Source organism: Aricia agestis, chromosome 12 (genome assembly GCF_905147365.1).
Source record: "Aricia agestis chromosome 12, ilAriAges1.1, whole genome shotgun sequence".
NCBI lineage: Eukaryota > Metazoa > Arthropoda > Insecta > Lepidoptera > Lycaenidae > Aricia > Aricia agestis.
In genome coordinates, this window is record NC_056417.1 from 1,332,186 (window position 1) to 1,357,579 (window position 25,394).

Genomic DNA, 25,394 nt, shown 5'->3' on the forward strand with positions numbered 1-25,394 from the left:
TTACTTTTGTATGGGGAAACTAGTAACGCTCGAGATCGTCACTTATTTTTGTTACACACTGTAGACTGCGTTTTGTATTTAACATTAGAGGTACCTAACTACTCTAGAAAAAAATATTATAGATTTATTATTATTTGTACTCTCAACAAGTGTGTAGTGTGTACCTGTTTCTTACCTATTAAAAGTTCGTTTGTTTATAGTATTTTTTGTCACTTAAATACAGAATAGAAACGTGCAATTTAACAATAAAATAATAACAATTTCCATGTAACTATCCACCTACATATTTTTAAAGCTAACGATGACGTTATTTACCATATCGGTATCAAATTGAATAGCATTTGTAGCTGTAATATTAGAAAGAATTTAGCTAACAAAGCCTAGGCGATTTCGATCATTTTCTGTACTGTAATAGATTAGGGTTTTGTCAAGTTTTTGTGTAACAAAAGCTAAGCCAGTTCAGTTCGCGCTTTCACTCTAATGGTATATATAGCCTTTGTAAATACGCGCCCCGGCACGGCCCGTCTCAGTGTGCTCACTCCTTTATAGGTACTCCAGTCAACTTAGACATTTGAGTTTGCATAAATTCCCACCAAGCTGAAAATCGGTGCTTTTATTTAGAATATGAATAAAATTTGATAATTCCTCATAATTCCCCCGGGTGAAATTATTTATTCAAGGCCAAAAGTCCAAAAAATGTGGTTTTTCACGATTTTCGGAAAAAGGGTAAGTTTTTTCATAAAAATAGTAGAGGTATTATGTAGAATTCTTACATGTACATAATGTATTTAATTTTATCAACTTTTTGTGGTCAAACCAAAAAATGCTTTATATTTTCGGTTAAGTTTGGGAAACCCTTTCCTACTGTTTACTCATATCAACGATATCGTATTTCGCACCGCCAGCATCTTGAGAACCATCCATAAAGTACGTGACGTAACCGTGTGACCGTTTTCACGATTTTTAGACCCGCCCGCCTCCATTGTCACAGATGGTCACATTGCAGCATTGGTGAGACCCCCCTCATCCTCAACCCTAGTGTGACGTCACAAATTTTCAATTTCACATTTTCAAATTCACATCTATGAATTAAAACCACCTCAATATTTTAAATTTCGCTTGAGATGTGATGTCACAAAACCTAGGTTAGGACCTTACAACATGTCACAATCACTCACAACTGAAACTTCGTCGACGCCCTACGGCCTACTCCACGTTTAGGTGTGAGTTGTGACATACTTTATGGATGGCCCCTTGTTAAACGTTTGCCAATAATAACCGTGGCCGTGCTAGCGACCAGCGTCTACCGCTGCCATACCAGTACCTAATTCTTCATAACAACACTGCGCGTGTTCTAACGCGGACGCGAAATGAGTGGTGTTATAGTTGGTAATTATTATAATAATAACCTTATTTTTCGAAGTCGGTTAATGTGATGTCAAACGGTTGTGTGTTTGTGATAAGTATAATATATATATAATATTTATCTGCGAGTCTAATAAAAATATCATAATTTTTCTAATCAGAAGTTAAAGTAACATTTTTGATTTTTCTTCGATTAAAAACTGATTTTCCAAAAGTTGGGAAAATTTTTGTGGAAACGTCAGACGGTTTAATCTGTGTTTTAAGTACATTTTTTATCGAAGAAAAGTGAAAATAGTTGTGGAAACGTGTTAAAATTGTTGTCGTGTGTTAAACGAGTCAGCAGATAAATAACCTGCATAAATATTGGTGTCGCTTGCATAATATTTATTATTTATTAGGTATTTTAAGTGATACATGGTTCTAATAGGTAGGTGTTTTTGTTAAATAGGTATTTATAATTATTGTAAGTCATTTATATATGTACTTTAGATCTCTACATATACTCTACTTATTACTTTAATAATTCACACTTCTTTATTGTGTCCTTAGCGCAAATATTATAGTTATATAAGTACGTATAATAATAATCGTACATTATTATTTACTTTCATTAACAAAATAATCATATCCTAAGCACAATTATACAATAAAGTGGTTGTAAACAAAAAAAAAATTAAGATAATTTCACAAATTGCTTACACGTTTTCCTTCGATCGTGGATTCTTGGAAATCTATTGTTATTCTGTTGTTGTCGCGATCACCGGTGATCCTATGAAGCTTGATAGGTTAGTAAGATTTATCTTAATTCTAATTCTATCAAAGCATTAGAATGTATAAGATGAAGCCAAGACTAGCACTGTTAACAAATTATTATCAGATTGGATGTAGAGACAAACTTTTGACTCCACTCGATTGATTCACAAAAGCCCATTAGAAAAAAATACATTTAACATCCATACTAACATCCACACAAAGCCATACTAATATTACAAATGTGAAAGTGTGTCTGTCTGTCTGTCTGTTACCTCTTCACGCCCAAACCGCTGGATTGACTTTTTGCTGGACTGATTGATTGATGACTCGGGAAAGGACATAGGATACTTTTTATCCCGGAAAAAATGTACGGTTCCCGCGCGATAAACGAATTTTGGCGCAACGGAGTTGCGGGCGTCATGTAGTTATCCATACATTATTAAGAAATACTACCATTATTTAATATACAATCAATGATATTCTACTTATACAGATCTGTTACGTTCATACTATTTTCCGGTTTAAATCTCTTCCGAACAACATTGACAAATTTGACAGATAAGTGAAACAAAAGATACAAAATGCCATTAACATAAAAAAGACAGACTAAATAAAAGACGACCCAATTGGGTCGTATTTGAAGCTTCACAACGCGCGCGGTAGTAACATATCTGCTTTGAGTTTTTTATATAATATATCATTGTATACAATTATGTAATGTAGAAGTTTTTATAGATAAATAATTAACTCATTAAACTACCTGTAATAACTCTTAATAGCCGGGGAAATCATTTTTACCAAACTTCAATTGAAATCAAGGAAAAACAAACATGGGAACTAGAAAATCAAGTTAGTTTCGTACACACATACAGCGTAGATGATATATTATTGACTATTAGTTAAGGCGACGCGACGCGCGACGCCTTGATAATTTGGCTGTACAGCGATATCGATTTTTCTCAGCAATGACTAAAGCTAAGAAATTAAAGTTCATTGTCAGTATTCATCATGTCTTTGTCTTTGAATTACCCATAGCATAACACTTGGTCAATATTTATAACACAGAATAATCAATCAAAAAGACCTCTGTAAAAAAGGGATTCTAATTTTGCCAACAGAGGAGAGTGATTTAAGCTTCTAAAATTTATACATAGATTAGTTCAAGCATACACTATAAGTTGCCCATAGCTTATATGAAATATATTTATGGTTTTTATATTACGCGACAAAAACCATTTTGGACCTTACGCCCTTTCCATTTCTTGCTGTTCCATTTCTTGTATTCTATGAGAGGGCGGCCCGGCCTCTCATAGAATACAAGCGATTAACGCGGCGTCATCTTAATGTGAAGGCAGTCTAACACGCCTTTATAAGCTTGGGCCATAGTAAAAGGAGTTTTACTATGCTTGGGCTGCATGTATGTAACGGAATCTTTGACCACAATTTTTGCCTATCTGCAGTAGTCTAATTAATTCGAAACTTTGCATACGTATTAGGAGCCAATGCCAATGCAATAATTTGTTAAAAAAAAAATAATTAAAATTAGAATAAGTCTAATAAAAGATAAAAATAAATAAAGAGTGTTTTTTTTCAGTTTTTTTAAACAATTATTAGGTATATTACATTATTATGAATGCGCGCACGCGCGAGTATCCATAGGCGAAGTTGCTTTCCATCAGGTGACCTGCTTGTTTGTCCTCTTATTTTATAAAAAAATCTATTCCAGGCACGAGTCCCAGACGCGGCACGCTGCGCCGCGCGGCGTCGCGGCTGTGTAGCGTCGAGTCGTGGCGGCGGCGGCTGCCCATCACGATATGGCTGCCGCAGTACAACGTGGATCGACTGTTCAGGGACGCTATAGCAGGTCAGTTTATGTTGCATACACAACAGTTACTCGGTCAATCTGACATCAGTTCGGTCCATCAATCTGTGATTGACGCCAGACTGATGACCGAAAAGTACATAATAAAAAAATAATCAGTCCATCGATCCGTGGGTTAGACGTCAATCTCTACCAGATTGATGGACTGAACTGATGAGAAACTGAGCGGGTAACCTACGTCATAGGGCTCTCGCCTCTCACACAAAACTGCAATCTCGCATCGCATCGCAAATATGCGGCACAACTCATAATAGTCCCCTATCGTAAACTATCCCCAGCGGTATTTTAACATCGTGTAGCAGCTATTAAAGCAAACACGTTATTAAAGACGCTTAATATTATGTTTCTTCAAAGTTCTTAGGCCCTAAGGTGGCACACAAAAATTAGTGAAATCTTGAAGGATATGTACCCTTAATGGCCTCTGTATGTAGGGTTAGGGAGCGTTAGGGAGCGGTTGATGAAAACAGGCATTAGAGTCTTGACTCTTAGGTCGTGAGAAATTCTCCTCCTCAGTCCTCTAATCGTGTTACTCATGTCTGAAGGTCGTATACTTCCCCTTCTATGGTCTTCCTTTATTATATTTTAGCATATTTTATTTTAGGCTTCTTGGCCTTTCATTCACCTGTGTTTTAGCCAATCAATTTCTTTTATGTACTTACTAGTTTGAATAAAAGAATGCAACACAGTTGTCGGCTATTTACACGCGCTACGATAATAATATTCAATATTCACAAAAAATAAAATATTTATTAATTCATTTGTCTAAGTTATTCCTCGATGAATATTTATGTTACGTAACGAAAGTGATTTATGAGCTAGCTCGCACACGCCATACACTCATATAAACTATGAGTCATCAGTCATCATCAGTAATATCACAGTTAAAATACTATGTATGTAGTCCTGAAATAATTGGTACCCTAAAATGCTCCTACGTATGAGAGCGACAAAAATACTACGGAACTCAAAAACGCATCTATAAACTATTTCCTTAGCTTGCCTATTTCTTTTGACCGACGGAACCAAATTGTAATGATGCTCCCCATTATAACAGGCTCTTGAAAACTAAAGGTTCTACGACAATCTGAAATAATATTTAAATAGATCATTTAAATCTCACACTTAACAAGATAAGATTATCTTAAGTGTTCATTTGTCTCTCCTTCTTACGATTGTGATTATGTTTGGTTGCAGACTAGTATTTAATTATTATTGTTACGAGTCACATGACAATTCTAGAGTTCCGTACCCAAAGGGTAAAAATGGGTAATAATGGCTCTATTACAGTATTTCGCTATCTGTCCGTCTTTTTTTTTATTTTATGAAATAAGGGGGAAAACGAGCAAACGGGTCACCTGATGGAAAGCAACTTCCGTCGCCCATGGACACTCGCAGCATCAGAAGAGCTGCAGGTGCGTTGCCGGCCTTTTAAGAGGCAATAGGGTAATAGGGGAGGGTAGGGTTCGGAAGGGAAGGGAATAGGAGAGGGTAGGGAAGGGAATAGGGTAATAGTCCCCTAGGATTGGGCCTCCGGTAAACTCACTCAGTCGGCGAAACACAGCGCAAGCGCTGTTTTACGCCGGTTTTCTGTGAGAACGTGGTATTTCTCCGGTCGAGCCGGCTCATTCGTGCCGAAGCATGGCTCTCCCACGTCTTATCGTCTGTATGCCAACAGGCTGTATCTCAAGAACCGCTGCAGCCTGACACTTGAAATTGTTGCAAGTTGTTTAGACTTACCCCTATTACATCAATTAGTACTAAACTCAAAATTAAATATGAAATCGGGAATGCCATATAACGAACTAGATTTTTTGCCTCTTTTTGCTCGATATCAGTATTAATGATAGGGGACCATACATGCGCATGACGAACTCGCTCTTGGCCGATTTTTAATTAATCGTCTAGACTTGGTTCTGTTTAACTGAATGCAGGTCATCGGGATGTTAATAGCGTGATTGCTAGGTTTGGAAGTGGCTAGCCAGTTAATTATGTGGCCGAATACTGGGACGCTAATTAGCTAAAGTATCTACACCATTTTAGTTAATATCTTTTCTGTATGCTTTAGTTTATTGCTTAAATGCTTATGCAGTCCTGGTAGCTTCATTAAGCCATCCCCCGAGCAAACGACCTTGACGCGTTGCCGAGATCGCACAAAAATCCCATATTTAAGGTTCCGTAACCCAAAGGGTAAAAACGGGACCCTATTACTGAGTCTGTCTGTCTCCAGGCTGTATCTCAAGAACCGCTATAGCTAGACTTCTGAAATTTTCACAGATTGTGTATTTCTGGTGCCGCTATAACAACAAATACTGAAAACAAAATAAAGTTCACATTTACATTTTACATTACGGAATCTCCGTAGGGGAAGGGCCTTAAGTTTATCATGCAGTGTCCTTCAAATCTTTGTTCTTCGTTAAGTATCACTCAATTGATAACTGATTACTGATTAGTAAAGGGCCTGATGTTTATGATATATTATCAAATACACGTAATGTTTTACATAATATTGTATAAACGTTACTATGTATTGTAAAACATTCTTCACAGTTCAAAATATGCACATACATAGTAATAATAACATAATTACATGATAATATTTCCATAATGAATCATTATGGAAATATTATACGTAGCATCGAATCGTTTGGACTTTAAATTGCGTGTTAAAAATTAATTTCCAAGATCTTGAACAAACATGTGAAGGCCCCCTCTCTGCACATGATTCCGAAATAAACATGGAAACCATTAGAAGAATCTGCCCCTCTACTTCATTTATATTTATTAACACGCTTTTTTTTAGCTTCACTTGTAACTATATTTAGTATGTAAGTATACAGTAAGAAAATCTTGGAATCTTAATTTGACCCACTTTCGGTCTTCGATTAGGATGATTGCAAACGCTCTGAGTTCTGATGAGAATCCCCGCGTTCCATTAGCGTTAAAAACGATCAAAATCCAGCGTTAAAAAGATCAAAACGCTCAAAATGCCTCCTATTTTGAGCGTTTTGATCGTTTTTAACGCTAAATGGAACGCGGGGAATACATGGCTAAGAAACGTCATTAACTCATTGCAAATCCAATATGACGGCCTCCTCAAGATGGCGGACACGCTATTTGAATGCACCCCCATGATATGGGGAGACCCATATGATTAGGGGTATCAAATGAAAGGGTTTGCTGTCAGGATTCATACGAAAAAACTTGTCACGTGTCTTAAATCCAACATGGCGGACATCCAAGATGGTTGATTGGCTAAAGCGTTTTTTTTAGTTTTTTTTTTTTATTAATTTACAAAGGTAACAAGATTACAAAACAAACTCGGTGTCTCAAAAACTTGATTGGGATTGTTTGATAATGATTGTAGTGTATTGATGATGTAGTGTATTGATAAAATATAAAGTCAGACACTTCCACATCTGTGGTGGGGTTGTTGAATGTTGATATATTATTTCTAAAGAGATGGTCGCTCGACATTGTCTTCTTCTATCAGCTACGAGCCCGAGTTAGGTAGTGTTGAGTGATATAACAGTGCTTAATTTACTCTCCCTACAAGATTGTACAAGTTGTACAATGATGATAGCGTGTAGCGTCGTTAAGGGGCGTCGCTAGGCGACCGATCGCCGAGGGCGCCAATGTCAACAAAAAGGTTAAAGGGACGCCTCCCTATTTTTAGCACCCTGGGCGACAAAGAAATTTCGCGAAGGGCGTTGGTAGTGCTAAAACCTGCACTGATGATGATACTCAAATACTTGACACTATCAACGATACTTATATCACTTCCTCAAGGCCGTGTCGTAATAACAATAAAGACGCAAAATGAATTGGTGACCGGTTTGCAAGAAAAAAGTTTAAATAAATGGATACTTTATGTGATTGATTTGAAGTTCCGTTAGTATCCGTGGGCCTAATTCTTATAGCTCGAATCTCCGATCGATTTTGCCTAATAGGAACGAGTAAACCTCTGCCCATGTAAAATAATACTAGCTATTTGACCGATCACACTGAACATGGTCACATTTTGCAATTCCTCTCAAATCAATTCAGAAAATGAATTGGCAAAACTACCAAACTGATGAATCGAATGTCAAATTAGTACGAATTGTGCGAATTACTAGACATGAATTGCAAGCAGAGTGACTATTTTGCGATTTTAATAAATGAATCATATTATAATTCCCAAAATTATGATTCTCCAAAGCGACCATTTTACCCCCGCTGGACTTCTATTGGATTGACATAATATTATAAAGCTGGCTTCTCACGGCGTATGATAACACAAGCCGCGCCGCGCCGAGCCAGCTATTACGAGCGAGCACGAGCCACAGGCGAGCACGAGCCACCCCTTCTCACGGCGCGTTATATCACAAGCCGCGCCACGCTGACAAACATTCAAAGAAAAATTAAACTTTATTAACACGATAATATATATAATTTTGCTCTAAGTCACTACGTTAAATAAGTAAATTTTAATGAAATGCAACTTTATTCACTAGGCAACTAGCATTTCAATGTATGCCGCTAATTTTATTATATCAAGTTTAATTCCTTTATTTTGATAACAGATGCCGCTGCTTGGCGGCTACATCGCGCTATAGCTAGCACGAAGTCTTTTATTACAGGTGCACTCATTCTCGGTGTTGTAGAATTATCACGCCAGAGGGATTTAACTTTTCGTGTTAATAAAGTTTATTAACACTTATCGTGTTAATAAAGTTTTATTTTACTTGAATTTTTATCGGCGTGGCGCGGCTTGTGATATCACGCGCCGTGAGAAGGGGTGGCTCGTGCTCGCCTGTTTGCTCATGCCGCGCCTTTGAAGTTACCGACTTTAATCGGATCGGGACGCGCCTGCACGAGCCGCGCCGCGCCACCCTTTCACACGGCGTGTGGCTCGAGCTGGCGCGTGATATTAAACGCGCCTGCTCGAGCCAGCCCGAGCCACCGCTTCACACGGCGCGTGGCTCGAGCGGGCGCGGCGCGGCTTGCGATAACTTGCGGCTTGTGAGAAGGCACCATAACTCAACAAAATGACGTAAGTCCGTGAACTGCCTATGAATGAATTTCTTCGATGGTACATTGGATTTTCTACTTGTTTGAAATCATGTTGACCTACGTTCATTCAAATCAAATCAAAATAATTTTTATTCAGAGTAATTATTTTACTAAAATCTTTCCGAACGTCGTAACTAAGGTGCCTACCACCGGTTCGAGAACTAACCCGGCGAGAAGAACCGGTGTAAGAATCTCGCACGGGGCTATCTTTTACGAAAAAGATGGAAAATTACAATTTAAAACGTTAGGTACAACACGGTCACATTAAAACCCGACGCCACCGCTGGAATGCAATAATCTCTCATTGACATGATATTATGTTTCTATTGCAGGTTTTACTGTTGGCCTGACATCGATACCTCAGGGTATTGCGTATGCCATTGTAGCTGGTCTACCGCCACAGGTAAGAAAATATTAAAAAACCTAAAAAGAACTAAAAATTATACTTTCTCCCTCACTGTTTGAGTTTATACTTGTTCGCCCGTACTTTACATAATTAGGATGTTCTGAGATTCCATCAGCTATCTATTCCTACTCTACTAATTCATTTCTAAGAGAACCACTTTAGTTCTTACTGATCTACAGCTTCATTCAATAATCGGCCAAGTGCGAGTCGACTCGCACACGTAGGGTTCCGTACCGTTATAGAGCAAAAAAAGGACAAAAATGGTGTTTTTTGTATGGGAATTGGGAGCCCCCTTTAAATGTTTATTTTATTTTAATTTTATACTTATTTATTAAAGTAAAAATATAATTAAGGATTTTGTTAAAGTTTCAAGTGTCTAGCAGTTGTCATTATTGATTACAAGCAAAAAAAGTCAAAGAATCACGTTTCTTGTATGGGAGTCCTCCTTAAATATTAACTTTATTATTATTATTATTTTTTTTTTATGAAATAAGGTGGCAAACGAGCAAACGGGTCATCTGATGGAAAGCAACTTCCGTCGCCCATGGACACTCGCAGCATCAGAAGAGCTGTAGGTGCGTTGCCGGCCTTTTAAGGGGTAATAGGGGAGGGTAGGGAAGGGAATAGGGGAGGGTACGGAACGGAATAGGGGAGGGTACGGAAGGAAATAGGGGAGGGTAGGGAAAGGAAAAGGGTAGGGGATTGGGCCTCCGGTAAACTCACTCACTCGGCGAAACACAGCGGAAGCGCTGTTTCACGCCGGTTTTCTGTGAGGACGTGGTATTTCTCCGGTCGAGCCGGCCCATTCGTGCCGAAGCATGGCTCTCCCACGTCAAAAATTGAAATGTTTTTAGTATTTGTTGTTATAGCGGCAACAGACATACACAATCTGTGAAAATTTCAGAAGTCTAGCTATAGCAGTTCTTGATATACAGCCTGGAGACAGATAGACAGACAGACAGCCCCGTTTACCCTTTGGGTACGGAACCTTAAAAATAACCAGTCTAAGCCGGCCCCTAGACGATCAATTGTATTATGCAATCACAATCACACTTCAATTTTATTGAACAATTTATTTGACAATTATTAGATTGAAGGCGCGCGATGTTCAGTATCAATAATATTGCACAATACGTAATATTGCCCAATAAAATTTTTCGTCTAGGGGCCCGCTTGAACGATGTATAAATTACGCAATTTTAATGCCTGTGCTCAAGTTATTTTGGAGTTGTCAACATTTCTAAATGGTTCATTGCGTCTCTCCAGGTAGGTCTATACTCCAGTGTGTTCCCCGGCCTAGTCTACGTGTTTCTGGGCAGCTGTAAGGATGTCACAGTGGGGCCAACGGCGATCCTTGCAGCACTCCTGGCGAAGTACGTGGCTATATCCCCCGATTTCGCCTATCTGGGTTCGTTCCTGACTGGCTGCGTGATTATGTTGTTGGGGATATGTCAGCTAGGTAGGTATTTGTTTCCTTTAGGCACAGTTTATGAAATTTTACTGTAGTTTCTCTATTCAATAGTGGTTGAATGGTCAATATCTTGGTGTAAACTCTAAGCCAAAAGCGCTTAGCGCTCATAAATAGATAAACTTCTGTGAAAATAACAGAATATACTGGACGTGTTATTCAGTTTAAGCAGTGCTACAGCGATCTCTTAGCGCGCAGCCATAATTGAAAGTCCTAGTGATGAATAACATTTCTTATTCACACCATTAAGGAGCCATGATGTTTCCTAAATAAAAAAATCTAGAACTAAAAATGATTATCTTATGTTTCAAACAGATTTCTATAAGGCCTTTGACTCGATTCGTTTCCTTTATTACAACATATTTAAAGTATTACATAATATATCTTAATTTACCTTGATTTCCTGCTATTATTTATTATTATCTGTTTTTATGGTTTTGATTGGGTAGAGAAATTGAGTAATGAGCGGATGGCGAACCTATGTAACGTTGTGAGGTTATGTCATATCAGTAATCTATCTCCATGAACGTAGAAAAAAAGGAGTCTTAATATATACAGAACTGTGCTTTCAGCCTCGGCCCATTCACACACATTGTTACGCCTGTCAAATGTTATGGACTAGCGTAATAATGTATGCGTGCGTGTCAGCTGGCCGATTCTGAAGGACACAGTTTTGTGTATGGTGGGACTCCGTCCGCCTTTTTTATACGTCCATGTCTATCGACTAAATTGTCTTGCTCCGTCATTAACTGCCGCACTCAGAGTGGAACACTCAACCGCCTCTAGTCCACCGACGCTGCGAACTGCGAAATATCTGCGAAACCAATGCGAAACAGGAATAGAGCGAGATGCAATATAACGCATTGTCGTGTGGCGGATGAGATAGTAAATCGGTTCGCCGCTGTTTCGCAGTTCGCAGCGTCTGTGGACTAGAGGCGTAATATACATAATTAATGCAAAATTTTGACGTAAGCCCCATACATTATCTGTCAAAGTCTTCATTAAAAGTCTTCATTGAAAGTTAAGCAAAATTATTATAAATGTCTCTGAGTACGGCGGTTAGATTTAGATATTACTTTTAACTTTAATTTAATGAACATTTTGACATAAACTCTATTCATTCATATATTCTCTAATTGCGACCGCTAGTATTTTTTAATACGGGCAAAAGTCCCACCACACTTTCCCGCCACCACGAAAACCCTTTGATATGATCTCAGGGATGCCCGAGGGACAAGCTAAATCTGTCTTGGGACCCGCAACGAAATTAATCAAAAAAAAAAAACCGCTAGTATGAATACATACTGATTGTTACATTGATATTGTATGATTTCAGGTTTTCTCTTAGATTTCATATCTAAGCCTGTGATAAGCGGTTTCACGACAGCGGCAGCGCTACAGATATCCGCTTCTCAGCTCAAGTCCCTATTCAGAACAACTGGTGAGACACCATCATTATCATCCAGGTCATTATCACTATCATTAGTACCATCAACATCAGCACTTTTAGCATTATTTCATCTTGTTTCAACCCCAATACTTCAACTTTAAACAGCTTAATCCATATTTTATCATGCTTAATTGTTGTTTCAGAATTTATTTTTTAACTTACTTAAATAAGTAATAACTTAGTAATGTTTATTTGTATAGTGCCTATTGTATTATTACTTACATCAGTTAGTCCTTTGCTTGTCATTATCAAGGAAGGCTTAACATTTTTTAAATTTATTTCATACATCCTTCTTAAATTTTTTATCAATCGATACAGGCTCCTCTGGCGGTACATTCATATCGGCATTTGTGAGCTTCATCCAGAATATAAAAACTGTCCAACTGTGGGACACTCTACTCGGTTTGTCTTCTATAGCGGCGCTCTATATCATTAAGGTATGTTTCTTATCTTCTATTTATTAATACTAGAGATCGCCCAATGGTCGAAATTCGACCTTACTTGCAACGACATTAGGACTACTACCTATATTTTGTAAAAAATATTGACTTCATCATAGTTTTTTTGAATTTTTGTCTCTGGGACTCAGCTGATCTCAGACTGGCCGTTTAAGCATTGTCTAATAGTATCTAAAATTTAATAAAAAAACCTTAATCCATTTTCAATTTGTCAACTTGTTGTCAACAGACTTCAACCATAAATAAAAGAGTATAATTCGTATGTATAGGCTTGTCACTCAAAAATCTGTCATTTTTCCTAGTAGTAGTGTCGTAGTGTGTGTAACGTTTTATTTGTTAAAAATATATATGATAAAAGCATCATTTTAAAATAATATTAGCTCGATGCACTCCTTCTCCATATAAACTATAACTGTGCGAAATTTCATGCACCTACGTTTCCCCATTTTTCGTAAAAAGGGTTACAAAGTTTTTCTCTCACGTATTAATATATAGATTATTTCATGGCTCTTTGTCTCTATTAAGGCTAGATCTCAGTCCTTGTTTAAAATTTTTGGCTTTTGTATTTGTAAAACGACCTCGCTGACTTTTCACTAGTTTTTATCAGTGACCTTTTTAAATATTTGTTACTTTGTCGTTATGATTTATGTTTTATTCCTTTACCAGCTCCCGTCTCAATAGTCCAATAAGTTTCACGTTATAGATGTGTTTTTTCTTAAACTATATCAACACTTAAACTTTATCTACATATTTTTTGCATTATTCCAGGCTATATCAATCACTCCGTCTCCGAGCGATGGCCCGTGGCGGTCGACGCTGGCTACAGCATGTCTGTATATGGGGCGCGCGCGAAACGCGTTAGTCGTGTTAGCGGGATCAACTCTAGCTTTCCTGTTGTATCGCGAAGGAGAGACGCCTTTTGCGCTTACCGGTTAGTTTAATTTTTTCATTAATATGCTGTTTAGTATTATTTTTTCGTCTCTTTCATCTTTATCGTCAGTAACAGCAGAAGCGTCATTATCATAATATACTCGTCTATTATAACTTTAATTAGATTAATAATAATCTTCACTTACGCTCATGTTATTGTAAATAAGCCTTTCGCTTTCACTGTTTACCTCTGTGATAATGTCATTATTAGTCTCATTGCTGTTATATTTTTTATCATCATCACGACTATCATGACGCGTATTTTCTTTCATACAATCTTTACCTGGTATATTTGTTATATCTATAATAAATAATCCAAATACAGTTTTCTATTTTATCATCACAATCATCATCACCACTTTCGCGCATATTTTCTTCTATACATCCTACAATATCACTTATATTCCAGGCACGATCCATAGTGGTCTACCCAACTTCGGTCCTCCCCCGTTCTCCACAGTTGTCGGCAACACAACTCTCAACTTCGGCGACATGCTGGCGACGTACGGGCCGCAGGGACTGGTGCTGCCCCTCGTCGCGATACTAGAGAGCATCGCTATTGCTAAGGCCTTCGGTGAGCATAGTAAAGTTGGACTAAGTAAGTCCTTTTTCACGATGGACCATGTAGCATAATTTGCGCTGACAATTTTGCCAATATTGCTGGTATGGACAGAGTACAATTGACGTCGATTACGAGCGAACGCGAACGAATATGCCTGTCTAGTCCATCATGGGTTAACATAGAGAGCATCGCATGCATGTGGGCATCGCGTTTCATAACGAGGAAGCTAGTTTAATTTACAGTCTTCATTTAATCAAAGATTCAGTGTCGTCGTCCATAATCACAAACATTTTTTTGTTCTCAAGCGGGCAGCTCAGCGGTGGACTGCACGCAGGAGATGATAGCGGTGGGAGCTTGCAACATGGTGGCGTCGTTCGCGCAGGCCATGCCCGCCACCGGCAGCTTCACGCGCACCGCGCTCAACAACGCCTGTGGTGTCACCAGCCCCGCCGGCAGCTTCTTCAAAGGTAGGCCCGCTCGTGCCGGCGACGCGTGCGACATGGTGACGCGTGCAACATGGCGGCGTCGCCCACGCAGGCCTTGCCCGCTATAGTTTGCTATTGATTTCCTCTTTATTTTTTGCATTTTTTTTAATGAAATAAGAGGACAAACGAGCAAACGCGTCACCTGATGGAAAGCAACTTCCGTCGCCCATGGACACTCGCAGCATCAGAAGAGCTACAGGTGGGTTGCCGGCCTTTAAGAGGGAATAGGGTAATAGGGGAGGGTAGGGAAGGAATAGGAGAGGGTAGGGAAGGGAAAAGGATAGGGGATTGGGTCTCCGGTAAACTCACTCACTCGGCGAAACAAAGCGCAAGCGCTGTTTCACGCCGGTTTTCTGTGAGCCCGTGGTATTTCGCCGGTCGAGCCGGCCCATTCGTGCCGAAGCATGGCTCTTCCACGGTTGCATAGGTGTATACATCAATGAGCCCAAAGTTTCTGTAACAGATCTTTTTAAATCTTATTTTTTACGATAATTGTTATATTTTATGTGTTCTAAGACGATATTATGTATGACAGTAAAAATTATTACTATTTTAACTTCCAGCGAGCGTGGTCCTGCTCGCCGTGACGCTGCTGGCCGAGGCGTTCTACTTCATCCCGCGCGCGTCGCTGGCTGCCGTCATCATGGTGGCGATGGCCTCGCTCATAGACCTGGTGGTCGTGCGCACGCTGTGGAGGCATAGCAGTTGGTTATTCACTTATTATGTTATATACTTTAGTATTTAGTATACAATGTCTCCCTACACTAGAGTCTGAGCCTTTAATGTTATGTGAGAAAAAAAAAAGAATCAATTTGTCACTAAAATATGCCATCATATTATGTTCTTGCGTATGAATGAAAGGGACATGCTATGATTTAAAAAGATGTGAAATTTCGTCTATTAGTAGAGCCTTATAATACAAGCTTTAAAATATAAACTTTTAGAGACTGATGTTTTTTTCTCCTTTTTGTAAAGTTAGACAATATCCATTGTTCGTTCTTGTTGGAAACAATGAAAATATCGCTTATAAAACAAAGACAAAATAATGTTATGTATAATATTCATTGTATAACTGGCATAATTGACTGTCAAAATTAACTAGCACCTATATTTATATAAATATACAATATTCGCCCAAAGGTTGACTGGTAGACAATGCCACAAGGCATTAGTACACCTTTGTATGAGCATAAAGTTTTTAAATGAATAAAAATAATTTCAGAGACGGAGCTGCTAGTATGGATCCTAACAGTGCTAGTCGGTGCCGGTGTGGGACTAGAGTACGGCATTGCGGCCGGCGTCGCGGCGGACGCGGTGCGGATACTAGCCGGCGCCGCGCGGCCGCACATCACAGTCAAACAGTTCAAAGTAATGTAGACTTTATTACTGTTCGTTTAAGATCTAGTAAACACGGCACGTTGCGTCAGCGTTGCGTAGACGCAGCGCTGCCGTTGCGTTGTTTTACATACAAATAACCAAGTTGTTCACAGGGCGCGCTGCGTCGTCGCAACGTACACATGACGATCATTAACCCCCGAGACGAGGCGGAGGGGGTGTTGACGTTAAGACTGCTTCGTAATAACTAATAACGTTGCGATGACGTAGCGCCCCTGTGGCCGGCTATGCGTTAAACGGCAGCGCTGCGTCAACGCAACGCTGACTCAACGCGTCGTGTGGACTGGCTCTAAGGGTAAATTCAGAACGCAACGCGATGCATTATCTACGCATTTCAATATTTTTATGGATTTGACAGACTTGCATGACGTCTCACGCGATTGCAGGCTGTCAATTCCATACTTTAAGTGCATCTATGCGTCGCGTTGCGGTCCTTTTGACCCTAAGAGTTGTGCGCCGATGCATGGAGAAATTCGTACATTGACTTATCGCTTTTTATCTTTAGGATCTGTAGGATAGGAGCTCCATAGCAATGTAATATGCCCGAAAAAAAGAGACCAAGCTATGCGTCAGTGTACAAATTTCGATAATGAAGTCCACGAAAGATTTTAGCACTAATAATGCTTCCATATTAAAAAAAGTTGTAAATTATCGGTACCAATTATGATAGTATACTTAGAAGATAATGTTGGTACGTATTATGAAGATCAAGAAGTGGACAATTATTACTTTACTTCTTGATCTTCATACGAAGTACGCACGCGGATGACGCTCGTGGTTGAGTAAATCGAAGGATGACTAAAATCACTTGCCAATGTGTTTGTCGGGTGTTCATTTGGGCAGTCTTTTTATCTTAGCAGACGTTGGATGTGCTCCTGAGATAAAAATACTCCCCTGATGCACCCTGTTGCATCGTAGAAGAGAAGAGGAAAACGATCGATGTACCCCAAGGATTCATACTTGATATATAATATATGGGATATTATATTTTATGAATGTTTTTAATTTTATTCGTATAGAAATAAGATTTAAGTGCAATTTTGTTATAAAATCTGTCATTGTCGAATTGTTAAAATAATGTTCTTACGTTTAACATAAAAATACGTTGACATACAGCGTCGTTTTATTTTAAATGTACTTATAACAATGTGTAAAATAATTATCACTAATCAGTAATCAATTTGATTACTTTAGACATGCCTTTATGACATGAGTTGTTATCTTAAGATTGTCTGTTTTATGCACTTAGGCCGGTATAATAGCCAGTACAGATGTATCTCGGTCTCTAGACACGGTTCAGGCTCTGTGATTGGTTGGCTGTCAAAATTTGGACCAATCACAGAGCCGAACCGCGTCTTGAGACCGGGTCGCATCTTAAGTATTGACTATTTATACCAGCCTTAGTTACTATTCCAATTTCCATATTATGTTATATTATATTAATGTTTATATTAGAGAAATTGTGATGAAATCTTGTCTATTACTATAAGTAATTTATGTAACGCCATTACCATTGAATAAATAATATGAATCTCTACTTAAATATTCTCTTCAAGGTGTAACAAAATGAAGTGATAATTCTTTAGGGTATGTATGCGTCCAAGGGACGCATATAGAGTTCACCGTGAAAGTATTAACGCAGAAATATAATTTTTGTGATTTGTATGGGCAAGCTGCTACTTTCACACCGAAGTCTATATACCAGACCCATACACACTCTAAAGTATTATCACTTAGTTTTGTTACACCCTGTATACATGATCGTACTGTATATAGGTGGGGTCACGTGAGTGTTCCATGGTGACGCTAGAGGGAGCGCTGCGGTCGGCGGGCGCGGCGCGTTTGACGCGTGCGGTGCGACGCGCGGCAGAGCGGTTACTCGTTATCGACGGCACACGCCTGCTGTCAGCTGATGTGGCTGTCACGGAGGTATTGTTATTATAATTGATGTACCCAATAGTACAGAATTTTATGCTCAGGTAGATGGTGGTCCTATGTTATTTTGTTGGGTTCTCATCAGGTTTAGTGAGCAGTTCACAATTATTGACATCGACTTGACGCAACCCTACAAGATACGGTTCGCTATCTGCTTATAAATCAAATTCTCCGATAGTTCATCTGTATGTAGCATTTGATTGCGTGTAGCATTAGGTATCAAGTCGCAGTTGATGAGGTAAGTAACGCAGCACTCGCCCTTTTTAACCCATATTCTTATTTAGACTCCGCGTTAGTCACTGTTGAGATAAATAAAAAATTATCCATATTTATCAAAATTCTAATAGGGGTGCCACAAGGGTCTACCTTCGTACTGGTTCTATTTATTATTTATATTAATAACATACGTTATTATTGGAAAAATGTAATTCAAGCTATTTTTCACAGGATCTAGCACAAGTTCTAAAGGAGCTAGACGCTGCGAAGCGCCGCTACGTGTTGTGGAACTTCAGCCCGGCGCTGCAGCGCGCGTTGTGCGAGTTGCACCCCGCCGTGCGACGCAGCTTCGTCGCGGGGCCCAGCATAGACTTGTTTATACTAGGTTTGTAAGTTGTAACAGGCTATAATTATTATCATTTATCATTATATGCGTACTTGATTTAACTTTTGATTATTTTCAGGTATGGATTTTGACTAGCATCTACCACCGAAGAGATCAACTGAAGAATTTATATTGTGATAAATAGATAAACTAGTGAATTTGTAGATAGTAAGTCTGAATTACTAGAGACGTAAGAGCTACACTCAATGTGTATTGTGTACCTACTTAAGTAGCCCTCAATTTTGAGAAGTGTTCAAGAATGCCGAATGTCCGTGTAAACATATGATTATACGTTCCTTATTTACTATGTTCTAGTATAAAGTAAAAAGAACGAAATGGTACTCAGGATTTGATCCCCACTATTTGACTTAATAAATAAATACCAGTGCTTTTGTACTTACATTCATAATTGCAATATATACGCAATTTTGTTTTATATTTTTTATGTAAATTATATTTAAAGCATTCCAAAGTGTTTATGAAACGTTAATAATTATAACATATTGTAAGAATATAATTGTTAATGTTTAGTTTGGAGAGATGAGTGTAAGTGAAAGTGAACATATTATTTTTATGAATAGGGAAAATGTAGAAGAATTTGAATTATTACAACTTTGACGACTTTTAATTTATGTGAATCTTTAGATTATAATTTTAGACGATCATGTTGACTTGCCAATACTATATATTGATGTAAGAAATTGACTTAGTTTATAATAATACGTATGTTTTCTTTTATCAGCGTTGTTAGCTATATTATGTAGATGTATAACAATATTTTTGATATAATTCATTTTATAAATGTGCTGGAGTGCAGTGATATTATTGTTACCGATGTAATATTATTACAATAAATTTAGAAGAACCAAATATATTATTTTAATGATCCTTCGGTACTGATTACTGAACGATATACCCGACCCCTCCCCACAAAATAAGAAAAGTATATTATTTTTTCTCTTGAAACTCATTGAGACTAGCAGTTGAGTATAGCAAACTGTTATTATTTTAAAGTTACTTTATATTAATTTTTAAATTAAGTAGTATTTTTACTCAATTTAAAGTTACGTCTTTTAATATTCAGAATCATTTTCACTTAAGTAACTAAATAATAATATCATTTACAATAATGCCATCTTAAAAAAATAGAGCAAACGAAAAAGGTATAATATTATGTAATAAAAATTATCGTAACCTTTCTGTTGTAACAGTTTGTTAGTTTAATAACAGATGTCACTTATACGAACCGCTGGAAATATCAGCTGAATTCTGCCGGGCTAGCACGGCCACCAGTAGAAATGCGAAAGTGTAGACAAACTGTGGAGATAAACTTAAGGTGAAGTTCCGATATTTTTTTCGTTCCGAAAAATTCAATTAAAATGCCACTTTATGACAGACTATAGTCCTAAATATTCAAATAATATCCTACTTTATGACCAATATTATAGTCTGTCATAAAGTGGCATTATAATTGAATTTTTGTCGGTCGCGATTGGCCGCAGTAAAGATCGGAACGGACCTTTAGTTTATGTCCACAGTTTGTCTATATTTTCGCATTTCTACTAGTGGCCGTGCTAGCCCGGCTGGAGTACATAAACAAGTTGTATTTTGTGTGGTGTTGTAGCCGGCCCCTAGACGATCAATAATTGTATTGTAAATATCACGCTTCAATATCATTGAACCACTTGACAATTAGATTGAAGTCGCGCGACGTTCACTATCAACCCTAGACGGTCAATTATTTTATGCAATACGTGATATTGCACACTAAAAATATTGCTCGTTTAAGCTGCGCGTCCACTGCATCGGAATCGGAGCGTACGGAGCGTACGGAGCGTCGTCATTTACGAAATTCCGATGGGGTGCGTCCACTGCATCCGGATTCCGCATCGGCAATTTAGTTATTAATGTATATATGAAATGTGTGCGTTAACGCTTTGGAGTTAAGGTTGGATTTGCTATTTTCAGTTTTGATACTTTGTTGCGATGCGCTTTGACTCTGCACTAAATATATAAATTGACCCATATACGCGGCTGCGGATGACGTCATCGGCATAAATTCCGGTCTCAGGCGCAGAAATGCCGTCCAGTGCACGCAGTACCATACAAATCAATACAAAGCAACAAATCCGTACGCTCCGATTCCGATCCAGTGCACGCGCAGCTTTAGGAGCAGCTGCTAATACAACAAAACACAAATCACGAAAATGTACTATAACATTATCATACGTCTAGTGTCTGGTATTAAGAATGCACCTGACCCTAACTTGACTTATACTAACTTAAACCTAGATCTCAAAATCTGTAAGGTCTAGAAAACAGATATTTTTTTTCACAAGTAACTTCAGTTCATGAAGATTAAATGCTCTAGACGAAAACACGATTACTGAAAAAATACTCGATAGATTTATTTTTACAAAAAACCTTGTTTTAGATGGATCTTCGAAGTTTGCTGATTTTTCTTTAATAAATAATTTTAATATCTAAAAAGGTTTAGAGGACCGGTTGGTCTCTCTAAGAGTTCACTAGAGGTCGGAGGAGTAAAGAGTAAAACTCGATTTACTGTGGTGAACTGAAGTGATTTATTTACAAAAATGCGCTGCTTATATACAAAAAAATGAGTTAATTATTATTATTACAAAATGTACAAAGGTTAAAAGATTGATTGTGATTGGCTATTACAATTAGAAAGAGATGTACAGAAAGGGATAAAAACATTTACAAAAATTAGAAAGGGAAAAAAATTGAATAAGAAATATTTACAAAGCAATTATGATTGCCGCGCGAGAAACTGGCCGCGCCGCGGCTCGCGGCGCTGGCATCGCCCGAGTATAAATATGGGCTCTCGCGGGCCGCGAATTCAGTCCGCGCGCGCATTCCATACAGACGACGTCTCGCTGCCGGTCGCCGCCGTGCCGGTAATAATTATAGTAGTGCCGCCATTTTGTGAAGATGGAAACTCTGCAAACGCCATGAAGACCGTAGCCACGCTGCGAAGATCCCTCGCTCGACGTAGCCGCGATGTGAAGACGCGTAGTGTTGTTGCGAAGAATTCTTATTAGAAAAATGCCTTTTTCAAGGCCGGTTCATGTCCGGTATTATTACACGGACAGCTGTTTCTCTTGTCATTGCGAACGTACGTTCTTTGCAGAGCGATTTTCTTCTGTGTTTCAACTTCTATAACGAACGTATACAAAGACGGCGTGCGTTCTTTTCAGAGCGCGTTGTTTTCTTTGTTTCATCGGCGAACGAACGTAGGTACTGCTACAAAGGCATTGATAAAACCTATACTTGCTCAAAATACTTTTTTGATAATCATTATAGTTCGTATTTTATTCAAGTAAAACCACAGAATATATATTAGGTAAAACCACAGAATATATATTAGTAGTACCAAGTAAAACTTACTTGGCGATGATTCCGCGTCGTCCTTTTTCACCTGGCATATGAAAGACGGGCGTGAGTGTGAAGAGAGAAGGACGATGTTTGATTTTTTGGGTCAGTATAGCCTAAAGTTGAAACATTTTTACCTCATCCATACTAGTATTACAAACGTGAAAATGTGTTTGTCTGTCTGTCCGTCGGCTAGTATGTCTGTGTCTCTGTTTGTTGATACTTCGAGTCCCGGGAATGTACATTATTCCGGGAAAATGTACGGTTCGCACGGTAAACTTCTGCCCAACGGAAGGGGCCTCAACTATTATAATAATAATAATGTATCTATATTCATTTACGAACATAGTTGCAACCACCACATAACCTCAATTTCGGCCAACTAATGAAAATGTCTCGTGTGAAGTGACCCGTCACCCCCTTCCCACATCCCCCGCGGGAATAACTTCGTTAACTATCTTTAATTACATATCGACTGTAACGTGTCACTTTAGTGACACACGTGTGGACAATTAAACTAATTTGTTAATAGTAGTTAATGGTTGTTTGTGAAAAGTCAAAAGACTATAAAAGAAGTCGTAGTAAGGGTAAGTCACCCAGAGCCCATCCCTCATTATCAGGGAGAGTAGTTCGCGATAAGCCCTTTCAAATAATTTCCCCCGTTTTTTCCACATTCTCCTATTAAATTACTCTTAGCGTGATAAAATATAGCCTTATAGCCTTCCTCGATAAATGGGCTATCTAACACTGAAATAATTTTTCGAATCGGACCAGTTGTAGTTCCTGAGATTAGCGCGTTCAAACAAACAAATTTTTCGGTTATTACAATAGATGTTCTCTTTTCGTAGGTACATATTATGCGTTAGTTTGGAAATGTTAAATAAATGTTGTTCTCTTTCCGTACGAACAAAGCTGCGGACAATATTTAATTAAAAAAATATATTATGGTATTGCAGTTGATATCAACGACGTAAAATGTGGGTACAATATTGAAACTAAAATGGCCGCGGGTCTATTGCCCATATTGAGTATTTATAACGTAGGATGTAAACAGACGGACAAAATTTAAATGCGAAATGCAAAACCAGTTCCTTACATAACTAACCACAGTAATCGTTCAATTTATGAGAAGCATTGGGTTGGCCACGTTGGGGACGGTACTCTAAAGGGTCAATTCAGACTGCAACGCGACGCGTAGATGCATTTCTAAATTTGTATGGATTTGACAGGTGAGACGTCATGCAAGTCTGTCGATTCAATAAAAAAATGCATCTACGCGTCGCGTTGCCGTCTGAATTGACCCTAATTTGATGGACTTGACAATAGATAGACGCGTGTGCACGGCTTTACTGCTAGTACAGCACAACGTATAGTATGCTTGTTTATCGTCGGGCTGATAGAGAATAGAGATACGCCTGTTGATAGCCGAATAACCGTCGCGTCTGTTGCGCACGGTATATTGCGTGTATTGCTAACAACGGTTTCGAAATATGGACATGAGAACTAGTTGGATTTGTTCCGACGAAAATATGGCCAATAGCATATTATGGGATAAAACATAGTACTATAACTTATATTTACATAGATATACAGGGTGTAATAAGACCACTTCCGATTAGATATTGTGGAGATACTTTGAGTCTTGAGTCTGGACTCTTGGAAAACGACTGAGGATAGTTTTTGTGGAGGAAAAATGTAGAGCTCCCGCGTGATGAACGAACTTGGCGCGACGGAGTTGCGGGCGACATCTAGTACAGTAACCAATATTTTTGTGTGTTAGTCAGCGAGATTAAATTTTGCCTAAACTGATGCCAAGATAAGAAGTTTATATACTAAGGGCCTGCGTCATCACTTCCTGATAAGTGACGAATAGGCTATCCACCAATCAAAGACAGATCAAGTATGGAGCATCTGTCAAAAAAGTTGTGTATAGCCTATTCGGCACTTCATCAGAAAGTAGTGAAACAGGCCCTAAAATTCGCAAATTATGATCGAAAGAGCTGAGAGTCATTCCAATTGAACATTTTCAAATAGTCAAATTAGATTGTCTTTGTTAACAAAGCCCAGGCAAAGTTGAGAATGGTACAATGTTGCCTTTATTTCGTAGGCGACGTTTATGTAAAATGTTTTAACAAATTCAATAAATAAGACTTAAGTCCTCATTGTTGCGAGTTGCGACTTACAATTTAATGCAGAGGATAACAGTATCTCAAATATTTGTGTTTAACGAAAACAAGATATATTGAGACGAAAACTTCAGAGAGGGTTGGCTGTTTTGAAATTTTGATTTGATAATGCTGAGGCCACATTAATGCTACAATAAATAAAATATGTTCGCTGTTAAGCATTTGTGTATTAAGTGAATTAACCCACATTATTTTTTTTGTTGAATTATGAATGCAGTCTTGTTCTAAATTATCTAAAAACATGACTGCATTCATAAATCATAACTCGATACATTATTACTTTTGGGGTGATAGTTACACAAATGCTTGAACATCGTCCAATCAATATAAAACAACGGATACTGTAATGAAAACTCTAAAATTAAGATGTATTTGGACTAAGATAACATCGCCACTATAGAGGTCACCGAACTCGTAAAAATCGGCGATTCACCTATCGCTCCTCATCTCTTTCAGACGTGGAAACTAGTCCAATGTAGTGACAGAAACAATAACAGTATGTCAATGTACACAACTACATGTTCGTTGACCGGACTGCGGGGCTAAAATGGTCGCTTTGAAGAATCATGATATGAATCATAATATGATTCCTTTTTCTAAAATCGCAAAATGCAACTCTGCTTGCAATTCATTTACATATGTATTTTTGTACTGATTTGACATTTGTCAGTTTGACAGTTTTGACAATTCATTTGCTGAATTGATTGAGAGGAATTGCTAAATGTGACCATTTTAGCCCCGCAGTATGACCACTTATCACTATAAAAACTGCATTTCCTTTTTTTGTTTCCTTAATCCAATAATAAAAATATACCAGGAAAACAGGACCGTGTGGTGCTGCCAAAATGACGTCACAGTAATAAATTGAGCCAGCGCGGCCCGGGCTGGGATGATACATAACTTGGTAACTTACGGTAGATTCTAGCCACGTCGACTGTGGACTTTGGATAGCTTTTTTTTTTTTTTTTTTTTTTTTATGAAATAAGGGGGCAAACGAGCAAACGGGTCACCTGATGGAAAGCAACTTCCGTCGCCCATGGACACTCGCAGCATCAGAAGAGCTGCAGGTGCGT

At 38.3% G+C, this 25,394-nt stretch overlaps 1 protein-coding gene and 1 long non-coding RNA gene across 5 annotated transcripts in view; one reads left to right on the forward strand and one right to left on the reverse strand.

Moving 5' to 3' along the window:
* The window catches only part of LOC121732476 (sodium-independent sulfate anion transporter-like), a 35,825-nt gene extending 10,431 nt beyond the window's left edge, over positions 1-25,394 (forward strand). Inside the window, exons 2-15 of one of the 3 annotated variants that reach the window (XR_006036383.1) lie at positions 3,845-3,982; positions 9,385-9,455; positions 10,725-10,917; positions 12,263-12,367; positions 12,695-12,813; positions 13,603-13,765; positions 14,174-14,338; positions 14,632-14,793; positions 15,375-15,515; positions 16,034-16,179; positions 17,983-18,135; positions 18,589-18,742; positions 18,822-18,932; positions 25,383-25,394. Coding sequence is in view for 2 of the 3 variants with exons in the window: in XM_042122360.1 (XP_041978294.1) it covers positions 1,371-1,389; positions 3,845-3,982; positions 9,385-9,455; positions 10,725-10,917; positions 12,263-12,367; positions 12,695-12,813; positions 13,603-13,765; positions 14,174-14,338; positions 14,632-14,793; positions 15,375-15,515; positions 16,034-16,179; positions 17,983-18,135; positions 18,589-18,742; positions 18,822-18,838 (1,746 nt within the window). In the remaining variant the exon portion in view is untranslated. Of the gene's footprint in view, positions 1-1,336; positions 1,390-3,844; positions 3,983-9,384; positions 9,456-10,724; positions 10,918-12,262; positions 12,368-12,694; positions 12,814-13,602; positions 13,766-14,173; positions 14,339-14,631; positions 14,794-15,374; positions 15,516-16,033; positions 16,180-17,982; positions 18,136-18,588; positions 18,743-18,821; positions 19,553-25,382 lie in introns of those variants that run through there. The other 2 variants (XM_042122360.1, XM_042122359.1) reach the window with 2 other exon arrangements.
* Positions 11,531-23,753, reverse strand: LOC121732477. 2 transcript variants are annotated; one of them, XR_006036384.1, is made up of 3 exons: positions 23,742-23,753; positions 16,927-16,934; positions 11,531-11,643 (listed from the first exon to the last, which is right to left on the reverse strand). It is a non-coding gene; the product is annotated as an uncharacterized LOC121732477 (long non-coding RNA). The 2 variants fall into 2 exon arrangements; XR_006036385.1 differs by lacking the exons at positions 16,927-16,934; positions 23,742-23,753 and adding exons at positions 22,034-22,036; positions 22,224-22,234.